The following is a 10,317-nucleotide window of genomic DNA, read 5'->3' as shown; positions in this document are numbered from 1 at the left end:
CGGCGCAGCACAGGCGGGACGCCACGGCCGGTCACAGTCCTTCCGCTTTAATCGGAACGGCGGTGGGGACCCCCCAACACAGCATCGGAACCCCCGGGACAGCGAGGAGTGCAGCCGTCCCCGGCACCGAGACCGCCTGGGGGCACAAATCCTCCCCCGGCACAGGGACCTTAGGAGCGCATCCAGCCGGCACCAGGACACTCGGCACCCCGGGCTCAGGTCCCTTCCCACGCACCGGGACCCCCAGGAGCAGCCAAGCCGTATTCCCACGACACAGACACCACCCCAAGCAGGACCGCACCCGAGGAGCTTCTGCACACAGAGTGCCTGGGGGATGCTCCATGCAGGGACGGGGGCACCGGGACCCCCCCGAGGTAGCTGAGCCTCCACTCCTGCAACAGCCCCTGTGTGCAGACAAGGTGTGGGTGGGCACCTGCTCGGGACTCCTGGACCTGTGGGGGACACAGTCCAGGGCCCAATCCCCCACTTCAGGTGCAGTGGACAGGCCCCACGTCCCCCGATATGTTGAGCGGGCTGAATGCAGAGCCCTCCATGTCCCAGGGGGGCTGGGCAGGCTTTAAGTGTCCCAGGTGTGGCTCTAGGTCCCCGTGTCCCAGGTGCTGGTCCGGGCCGCGCTATCTGCGGTACATGGCGAAGGCCACAAAGGTGACGAGCAGGGTGAGGCCGGCCAGGCAGGTGGTGGCGGTGGCAGTGAAGACGTGACGGTGCTGCAGCTGCAGGTACCAGAGCAGGGCCAGCAGCAGCACGAAGAGCGGCAGCGCCAGGCTGCCCACGCCCAGTGCGGCGGGCGCAGGGCTGCGGGGACCGGGGGTGCCGGGGGCCGTGGGGGCCACGCTGGGCGGGGACAGGTGGCAGTGCAGGACACTCAGGTGGCCCAGGTTCAGCCCCGCCAGACTCTGGGAATCGTCACGCAGCAGCTGCCCCTGGTAGATCAACCGCACCTGCTGCTCCTGCCCGGGAAAGTAGGTCCTGGAGGAGACAGGGACAGGAGTAACACCGCTGACAGGACAGGACAAGCCGCTCTGACCCACCTCCTGTGACTGTGCCCCCCCGTGCAGCTGAGCCTGCGTGTCCCCATCAGCCACCCCAAGTGTCACTTTGCCAGGTCAGTTTCTTCATCCACATCCCATTAATGTGCCCACCCCAGCCCTGCACACCTGACCCCACACACTTGTGCCTGACCCAGTTGTCACCTGCCAGCACAGTCTCCTCTGTTCACCCCCTGCCACCCATTATCACACACCCGTGCCCATCAGCCACCCCAGCTGTCACCTGCCAGCCTGGGCTGTCCCACGGCCCCGCCGGGGATAGGCACAGCTACCCGGGCACAAGTCACCTGCCGCACACACCGCTGTCCCCCGCCAGGTGCTGCGGGAAGGGGAGGGACGCCCGCTGGGGCCTGGGGACCCTCCAGCCAGGACAAGTCGTTCCTGCCCGCACCCCCTCACCTCTTGAGCGCACCGACGGTGTCCCCAGGGCGCACCCGCGCCAGGCGCTCCGTGTCGTTCAGGAACTTGAGCCGCAGCACCAGCGTAGGCTCCGCGGGGCCTTCGGGGGTGGCCGCGGCAGGGTTCCGGTGCCGCAGCCCCGCGGCCTCATCGGAGGCCGCCGCTTCCTCGGCCGGAGCCGGGGCTGGAGTCGGGGCTTTGCGCTCGGCGGGGGCCGTGCTCGGGGCCGCCTCAGTCGGAGGCGCCGCGGGCTCGGGGGCGCGCGTGGAGGCCCAGGCGAGCCCCAGCACGGCGGCCGCCAGCAGCAGCGCGAACAGCACCGTCACCTCATCGCCGACGCCCTCGATTAGCGCCATGGCGGCGGCAGGACCGGGGGGAGCACCGGGAGAGGGTACCGGGCGGGCGCGGCCTCAGCCCGCGGGGCCGCGGGGAACCGGGGCCGGGGCCACGGCCGCACCGGACCGGGCTCGGGCCGCCATCGCGCCGCTTCCGGCCGGGCGCGGGGGGCGATGGGACATGTAGTCCTGGCTGTAGGAGCCATAGCGGGGGTGTGGTCTCCGCGCGGAGCACGCCGGGAGTTGTAGTCTCGGCCCGGCGCCAGGCACTCCCAGTGCAATCCCAGTTACCTCCAGTCACTGCGTGTGTGATCCCAGCCCCTCCTGGACACTCCCGCTATTTCCCTAGTAACTTGCAGTACGTTCCCAGGCAGTTCCAGTGTGATCACAGTATCACCCCAGCATGGGCCCAGCTGCTCCCAGTATGATCCCAGCTGCTGCCGGTATGGTTTCAGTTGCTCCGAGTGTTAATTCCCAGTATGAACCCAGTTAACCCCAGTATAATGCCATTTGTCCCCAGTGTAGTTCCAGTTGCTACCAGTCACCCCCAGTATGGCTCCAGTCACTCCCACATATGCTAGATACTCCCAGGTTTAAATTCCTGTGGATGTGTCACTGGGGGACATGGGCAGTGGTGGCCATGGCCGTGCTGAGGGTGGGTGGGCTTGGGCGTCTCCGAGAGTTTTCTACCCTCAGTAATTCTGGAGATGTGAATTCCCAGGAGTGCCCAAAAACATATGCAGGCTCTGATTAAAATCTTTTATATTAAGTGAAAAATTCTTAATTTTAGGTGAAAAATTCTAATTTTAGGTGAAAAGGTCTTAATTTTAGGCTAGAAATTGTTCATTTTAGGTAAAAGATTCTTAAGTGAAAAGTTCTTAGTTTTATGTCAAAAATTCTTACTTTTAGGTGAAGAGGTCCAACCATGAAAACACAGCAATAGGGATGGGGGAGATGGGAACAAACTGACTTTCCCATAAAGGACAATTGTGGGTGGAAGGGAAATTCTGGACAATTATATCGCCTGTCCTCAAGGCATCCCCTCTGTGGCTTCCTCTCTGGTGTAGCACTGACATTTCCTGGGATAAGATCCGGAGGATTTTATTCTCCATATTATTTTTCCTGGGAAAAAATCAGGTTGAAACCAGGATAAAACCAGGAGGCATCAGCCTCCGAGGGCAGCCCCTTCCTGCTGAGGGTATTTGGGGTTTGGGATGGAGGGAATTAATAATTTCTATTCTGGAATTCTGTGTGGGATCTGCCTCTGGGTGGGAAGGAAGGGCTGCAAGTAAGGCAAAACCCATCTCCAGCCTGGAGGTGCCAAGGTGCCCAGCAGATCCCGGGGCTGTCAGAGCAAGGGATGTGACAGCAGCAGCAGATTTAAACCATGACTGATCTGTGCAGGCAGAGAACTGAGATTTATCCCTTCCTAATGTTGGGATGAGCCCGAATCCAATGCTGGAGGGGTTGTGTCTGCTCAGATTTGAGCGTTTATCCAGCGGTTCATCCCCCCTTGATAAATCCGGTGTCTGGTTGTCACTGTGGATTTGTCTGGCTTCAGCTCCCAGAGAGTCGAGAGTGAGACTTTTCCATCCTCCCTGCCTCGATTAAGAAGCTGTTTAATATTCCCCTGAAAGTACTTTCCCAGTGTCATCCAGTCACCTTCAGTTTCCCAGGAAAGCTGAGCAGATTGTGCTCCTTAAATCTGCTGCTGAGGAACCAGGAGCATTCGTGTCGCCCTGCCCAGGGCTGCTCTGAATCCCTTGGATTTTCCACGTTCTCCTGAAAGACTGGTGATCTAAAGTGATGGCCAGTTCTGGAGGTGGGAACCCCCTGCCCTGCCCAGGCTCCACAAGCGGCAGTGAGGGGGTCCCAGGGGTCAGCAGGGTGGGGACCCCCAATAGTGACACCCAAAGGTGTCCCAGCCCCTTCCTGCAGCTCAGCCCCGCTGGGGCTGGGGCCTGTCCAGGGCAGGGAATGGAGCTGGGAAGGGTCTGGAGCCCCAGGAGGGACTGAGGGAGCTGGGGAAGGGGCTCAGCCTGGAGAAAAGGAGGCTCAGGGGGAACTTTGGCTCTGCACAACTCCCTGACAGGATAGGTGGGGGTTGAGCTCTGCTCTCAGGGAACAAGGGACAGGACAAGTGGAAACAGCCTCAAGCTATGCCAGAGGAGGTTTAGGTTGGATATTGGGGAAAACATTTCAATGAGAAGGGCTGCCCCGTTGTGCTTCTGCCAAGGTTCATGGTCCCCTCCTTCTGTTTCCTCTTTACTCACCATTTCACCTTTCCTGTGTTTCTCCCTGTGGTCCCCCCATGAGTGGGCTGAGCCCTCTCCTGTCCCACAGGCCTTGCTGGGATTGTTGATCCTGAGCTCTGGTCAGGACCTCCACAGTGCCCAGAGGGGTTTTATCCACCTTGTTCCATTTTCAGCCCCTTTTCCCAAAGCCCACATATTCAGTCAGTCCAGCTCCTCCGAGATTGTGACCAGACAGGGGTCGCAGAGGAATTCTGCCCCAGGGGGGCACTGGGGACACGGGGACACCACCCCAGACATGGATGTCCCCCCTGTGGTGTCCCTGGTTTGTGCAGAGGCAGTGCTGATGGGACCCCCTCCAGCCCAGCCCCAGAAGGGGCCCCTCAATGTGCAGGTGGACACCCAGAGTGGCACATGTCCCAGCTGTCACCAAATCCCATGGGGTGGTGTGAGACGGCCGATGGCATGGTGGTGGGGCACACAAGGCACACAGCCAGCCGTGCTCCTGTGACTGTGCTCACCCTACGAGGCCAGCAGCCACGTTGTGTCATTGGCACAGCGAGGGGACGTGACCTCTGGGTGGGACACTCTGCTCCACACCCAGAGCTGCCCAGAGCCTTGTGGCAGGGACACAGCGGGGTGCTCCAGCCACTGAGCAGTGCATTTTGGATTTGCCATTTGACAGCCGCATGGTACGGATCTGGATGGGATTAATGCTGGTACCTCCACACTCCAGAGTGAGATTAAAGAGCTGCAGCTATTCTGGGGAAAGCTGCTGGCTGATCCCCGGCCCAGAGAGAGCAGTCCCTGTCACTGGAGGGTGACATTAAACACCTCCCTCCCTCTGAACCGATGCTGCCATGCAGCAAAGTGCCCCCAGTGCATTTGGGAACAGGAACCGCAGCTATGCTGGGTGCACAGGAGGATGGGCAGCCCGAGCCTCCCAGAGATGGATGGAATTTCCTGTTCCCTTCAGTCTGGGAAAGAGCAGCAGTGTCCCCAGCAGTGTCCCCAGCAGTGTCCCCCAGCTCTCCCCACAGAAAGCAAGCCCCAGTTTTTATTGCAAGAGCGACCAAACCCCTCAGAGTGTGCCAGTGCACTGAGAAGCCACAAAGCCCTGGAGAGCCCCGGGATCCCCTCTCTGCCCATTTTGCTCGGACACTGACTGAAGCTCAGCTCTGAGCATTGGCCTCCCTCAGCTCTGTTCTGGGGGTGCTGCTCACCAGCCCTGCATCCTGGGTGGACATTGGGAATCTGCTGTGGGGATCCTCCTGCTGCGGGGACCCTCCTGCTGCCCCACACGGGCTCTGGCACTGCCCAGTGTCATGGAATGGTTTGGGTGGGAAGGGACCTTCACACCCATCCTGCTCCACCCCACTGCCATGGGCACCACAGGTACCAGGGTGGCTGGTCTGGGGGTGGGAGCAGTGGCAGGAAAAGGAGGAGGAAGAGAAGGAGGAGGAGGATGAGAAGGAGGTAGTGGAGGAGGTGGCAGCTCCTCTTGGCAGCAGCACTGGTTTGAGGCACTCACGAACTGCAGTGTCAGATTCAAGTGCTGCAGATGGAGCAGAGAAAGTTCACGATCTGAGGGTGAAATCCATCCTGAAAAACAGTTTACATCTTCAAGTGGCCTGTGTCTGCAGTGGGCAGGTGGTTGGCCATCCCTAAGGGAATGTTTGCTCCTGAAAGCCTCGACTCGTCCCCACCTGCTCCTGCCTTTTCAGCATATTGAACTCTTCTCCTGGGTTTTCCCATCCCTTTGCTAAGCCCCAGCTCCATCTGTTTGCTCCCTCTGCACCACTCCGAGCTCCAGTTCTCCAGTACTGGCCCCAGTGGTGACTGGGGGGGGGTCCCTGGCAGGGCCAGGGTCCCATCTCTGCTTGGGCTGGGCGATGCTCCATGTCGTGTCTCATCCCATCCTCGTGCCCTGCTGGGTGCTGGGAGGTGCTGCGGACCTGTGGGATCCTTGGTGCTGGAGGATCCTGGTGGCCCAAGGAGACCCGAGATGTCAGCTCAGGTGGTCTGTGAATACCTGCATGAGAGAGGAGCAGCTGGGGCAGGGGGGTGGCCATTGCACATCTCTGCCGGAGGAGAAGGATGGAGAGGAAGACAAGGAGGAGGAGGAGGAGGAGGCAAAGGAGGAGAAAGAAGAGGAGAAGAGGTCAGGGGATGTGGGGCTGGCCAGGGCCCACCTGTCAGGGGAAAGCCACCTTGACTCCTCTGTGCTGCTGCCTCAGCCAGGTGAGGGTAAGGGAGGGATGAGGAGTGAGGGATGAGGGATGAGGGATGATGTCCCAGTCCTCACCAGGGATAAATCCTGTAATCCCTGACTGAGAGGGTGATGTGGTGGAGATAGCTGCACGTGGGGCGTCTGGACATTCACAGGCACTGAAATGGAGACACTTTATAAATGTTTATGTGATAACTGACTGAGGGCAGGGTTTAGTGGGACACTGGGGAGAAATTCTTCCCTGTGAGGGTGGTGAGGCCCTGGTGCAGGTTGCCCAGAGAAGCTGTGGCTGCCCCATCCCTGGAAGTATTCAAGGCTGGGTTGGAGGGGCTGTGGGGCATCCTGGTCTGGTAGAAGGTGTCCCTGTCTGCATCAAGGGGTGGAACTGGATGGGCTTTAATGTTCCTTCCCACCCAAACCATTCTGGGATGATGATGATGATGATGGTGATCATCATCCAGAAGCTGGAGAAAAAGGCCATGAGTAAGGATCAAGAGACCCAAACAAAAAACAGGCTGGAGAAAGGCCATTGCACAACCAGGCACTGTTGTGTTGGGGTGGTGGGATGGCCCTGCATAGCCCCTGTGGATGTAATCCCCTCGGACACTCAGGGAAGCTCCTGCTGAGCAGAGCTGCCACTCACAGATCTTTCAAAGACCTCTGGAAACCTTGGGGTGCATGCAGGTGGGTGTGTAGGTGAGGGGAGCATGCAGGGTGAGGGGAGCCTGGTGCTGTAACAGATACAGATTTTCTAAATGCTTTCAAAAAACCCTCATCAAAGTTGTTTTCTAAGAAACCCCTTCTCGTGGCAGAGGCGGTTGGGATGCACTCAAGGAATCCCGGAAAGGCACAAGAGGGAGGGGAGAGGGCAGGGAGGTGCTTCTCCCACCCACACACCCCAGCACCCAGTGCCGAGTCACAGAGGATTCTGGAGCCGGGAGGCATTTAGAAACTTCCCAGAGATCTCTCCTCCTCCTTCTCCTCCTTGCTGTCCTCTCCCTCCTTGTCTTTCTCTTCCTCCAACCCTTCCCACCATCACCCAGAGAAGGGCACAGGGTGGGAACCAGCCCCCAGCTGCCCCCTGAGCCCCCCTGGCACTGGGGCATTGCTGCCCAGCATGACTCTGGTCCCAGTGGCACCGACGGAGAAATCCATTGCAATCTTGGTTCTCTCAGCTGCTCACTTTTCTGTTTCTTCTCCTTGCCCAAATTCCACTTTCTCACTTAATCTGCCAGGGCCCATGATCCTGTTTTTTTATGTTTCTCAGCCATTTGGAAGATTCCAGCTAATCCCCAGTGATGCCCCAGCGAGCTCCACTGGCTCCTATGGTGCTGCCAGGGGCTGCCAGCCCTGTGTCCAGCTAGAGCCTTCCTGTGCCCCAGGTCACCCCATGCCAGCTGTTCTAGGGGTGGGCACAACAGGAGGCATGCAATCAGTCCCTGCCCAGCAAGCATGCCCTGAGATGGCTGGACCGTCACCACGGTGGTCCCTGGGCATTTCCATCATCGCGCCAGCCTTCACCGGAGTGTCCTGGAGCAGCCTGTGCTGAGCACAGAGCAGGGTGACAGCAGCCAGCCTGTGGGCAGGGGGCGACCAGGGAGGAGACCCCACCACAGAAGAGCAGCAGCTGGCGGGCACCCAGGAACTTCTGGGGACCGCTCACGTTCCACAGCTTCATTAATGACCTTGGGGTGATTAACGACGAAATACCTCTGAGGCGCAGCCGGAGGCAGGGCTGGCACAGGGGGTCTCCAGGCCGGGCAGGGGGGCGAGTGCCCATCACCGTGGTGCCGGGCGGGCAGGGGCCGCGGCGGAGCGGAGCAGGAGCGGGCAGCGTCAGTCCCCCGCTCCCCCTCCCGGTCCCCGCTCCCCCCGCTCTCGGTGCCGGCCCCCCGGTCCCCCTCTCCCCTCCCCGCTCTGCCCAGCTCGCTGCCCGCGCTCCCCGCCCGCCGCGGGGCCGGTCCCGCTGACGCGGGCGGGGCGGGGCGGAGCGGGCGGGAGGCGGTCGGGGGCGGCGGCGGAGCCCGGGGGACCCGCGGACGGACGCGGCTGCGGCCATGCAGCGGCTGCCCGGAGCCCCGCGCCGCTGACCGGCCCTGCCGCCGCCGCGATGAACTTCCCGGGCGGCGCCGGGCAGAGCCCCGGGCAGCAGCAGAGCCTGGCGGCGCCGGGCGGGCCGGTGCCGGTGCCCGTGCCCGGGCCCTCGGGGCCGCAGCCCGGCGGGCCGCCCCCGCCGCAGTTCGGGCTCTCCAACTCGGCCGCGATCCGCGCCGAAATCGGGCGCTTCGAGTCCGTGCACCCCAATATCTACGCGATCTACGACCTCATCGAGCGCGTGGAGGACCTGGCGCTGCAGAGCCAGATCCGCGAGCACGTCATCTCCATCGAGGGTGAGCACCGGCAACCGGACACCGAGCGGGGCACCGGCAGCGGGGCAGCGAGCCGGCCCGGCCGCGCCGCCGCCTTTGTCCCCAGCGCCGCTGCACCTGCGCCCGCTGCGGCCCGCGGGGCCCGGCCCGGCCCTGCCCACGGGACGGGGATCGCGCCGGGCCCTGCGGCGGCGGCGGGGCCGGGGGCGCGGGGGAGCGGGCGCGGCCTGCGCGGGGCCGGGGCTTGCGGGAGCTGCGCCCCCGCCGCCGGCAGCGGGGCCGGGCGCGGCGGGGCTGCGGGGGCCGGGCGGGCCGGCAGGGACGGAGCGAAGGGGACGCGCTCCTCAGCCGCCCCCGGCCCGGCCCGGCCCCGCAGCGATGGTGGTCGCGGCCGGGCCTGCGCAGGGCCGGGGACTCCGCCCGCGGCCTCTGCCGGGAGCGGCGGGCGGGGGCGGGCGCTGGTCCGGCATCGGGGCGGGGGGGTTTGTACTCGGCGTCGGCGGGGAACGGCATCCGCCGGAGCCCGTTAGCATTAGAAATGCAGAAAACTGCAGCCCGCGTCCCGGGAACCGGCAGCGAGGGGACGGATGGACCGAGGAGCTGCAGAGCAGCTGAGGAAATGCGATGGAGCCGAGGGGCTGCGATGGAGCCGAGGGGCTGCGGTGGAGCTGGGGCACCGCCGTGGGAGAGGGCCCGCGGTGCAGCCGAGGGGCTGAGATGAACGGGGGCACTGGGATGGAGCTGGATGCCAGCATGGGCGAGTGGCCGCGGTGGAGCGGAGCGCAGGGGAAGGTTGATGGTGCGCTGCTGAGGCCCACTGTGGGCTGGCAGGATGTTGCAGCCCCCAGCCTAAGGGCCCCTCTGCCCTCGGTGAGCCCAAATCTCCAGATTCCTGCAGCTGGGAAGGCCGCAGGGTGCCTTTGGTCTATGTCGGGAGCCCCGGTGCAGCTCTGTGCCTACCAGGCATTGCTGTTTCCCTGCCCTGGGTTTTGTTGTCCCAGCTTGGTGGCAGTGTGCTCAGCTCCGTTCCTGCTGCCTCATGCCAGGAATGTCACCGCAGGGGCACACGGGGTGGTTTTGGGGAGTGGTGGCCCCACCATAGGGGTGCTGGCCGCCGTGGTGATGCTGCATGGGAGCAGCAGCCTGGGTGCTTCTCTGGAGGCCTGCATCCCACTTTGGTCCTCCTGGGTTTCGGTGGAAAGGAGGATGTACTGAAATGTTGCATGGGTTGGGGGAATGTAAATGACAGAACTTGTTTTATCAGCCTCGTGGTGCAAGGACAAAGGACACTCGGTGGAGTTAAGATGGGGAGGATGAAAAGCCAGGGCTGGTGCTGGAGGGGCCTTCCCACCTCTTTGGAGATCTTCAGCCACAGAAAGCTGTTGAGTTGATGGAATTCGAGGAGAAGAGGAAAAGGTCTCAGGCTGCATGGAGATGGGTGGGAGCACAAGGCTGGCACAGGCCATGGCAGTGGCTCAGCTGGGGTCCCACCAACCCAACTGGGGGAGTCACAGTGGGCTGGTGGGGGAGGACTGTGCTGTGCCCATTGCCACGGGGCTCCTGCAGCTCTCCTTGTTTGTGCCTCTGATGACAGCTGTGGTGGGAGACCCAAGGTCGCTGGTGACATGATCTGATCTTGTGTGTGGTTCCTGCACTGTGGGA

General features: G+C 62.3%; 2 protein-coding genes and 1 long non-coding RNA gene across 4 annotated transcripts in view; 1 reads left to right on the top strand and 2 right to left on the bottom strand.

Moving 5' to 3' along the window:
• Positions 1-31: 31 nt before the first annotated feature.
• On the bottom strand, positions 32-1,967 carry TMUB1 (transmembrane and ubiquitin like domain containing 1). The gene is made up of 2 exons (XM_014890399.2): positions 1,470-1,967; positions 32-990 (listed from the first exon to the last, which is right to left on the bottom strand). Exons 1-2 carry the CDS (start codon positions 1,823-1,825, stop codon positions 636-638), a joined length of 711 nt encoding a protein of 236 aa, XP_014745885.1. The 5' UTR covers positions 1,826-1,967; the 3' UTR covers positions 32-635.
• Positions 1,968-5,095: 3,128 nt separating this feature from the next.
• LOC148225023 (uncharacterized) lies at positions 5,096-7,967 on the bottom strand. The gene is made up of 2 exons (XR_015806604.1): positions 6,362-7,967; positions 5,096-6,088 (listed from the first exon to the last, which is right to left on the bottom strand). It is a non-coding gene; the product is annotated as an uncharacterized LOC148225023 (long non-coding RNA).
• Positions 7,968-8,264: 297 nt separating this feature from the next.
• The window catches only part of AGAP3 (ArfGAP with GTPase domain, ankyrin repeat and PH domain 3), a 102,725-nt gene continuing 100,672 nt past the window's right edge, over positions 8,265-10,317 (top strand). For both annotated transcript variants that reach the window (XM_088172485.1, XM_088172364.1), the window contains exon 1: positions 8,265-8,676. In XM_088172485.1, coding sequence (XP_088028611.1) covers positions 8,397-8,676 — 280 coding nt within the window. In that variant the 5' untranslated portion in view covers positions 8,265-8,396. The remainder of the gene's footprint in view (positions 8,677-10,317) is intronic.

This window comes from Sturnus vulgaris, chromosome 1 (genome assembly GCF_052056855.1).
Source record: "Sturnus vulgaris isolate bStuVul1 chromosome 1, bStuVul1.hap1, whole genome shotgun sequence".
Lineage (NCBI taxonomy): Eukaryota > Metazoa > Chordata > Aves > Passeriformes > Sturnidae > Sturnus > Sturnus vulgaris.
This window is presented reverse-complemented; position numbering and strand designations above follow the sequence as displayed.

Bases quoted from the DNA above. Each gene is read 5' to 3' on its own strand.
- TMUB1 (XM_014890399.2), bottom strand. From the start codon at position 1,825: ATGGCGCTAATCGAGGGCGTCGGCGATGAGGTGACGGTGCTGTTCGCG. The intron at 991-1,469 runs GTGAGGGGGTGC...TGTCTCCTCCAG, and splicing joins ACCGTCGGTGCGCTCAAGAG to GACCTACTTTCCCGGGCAGG.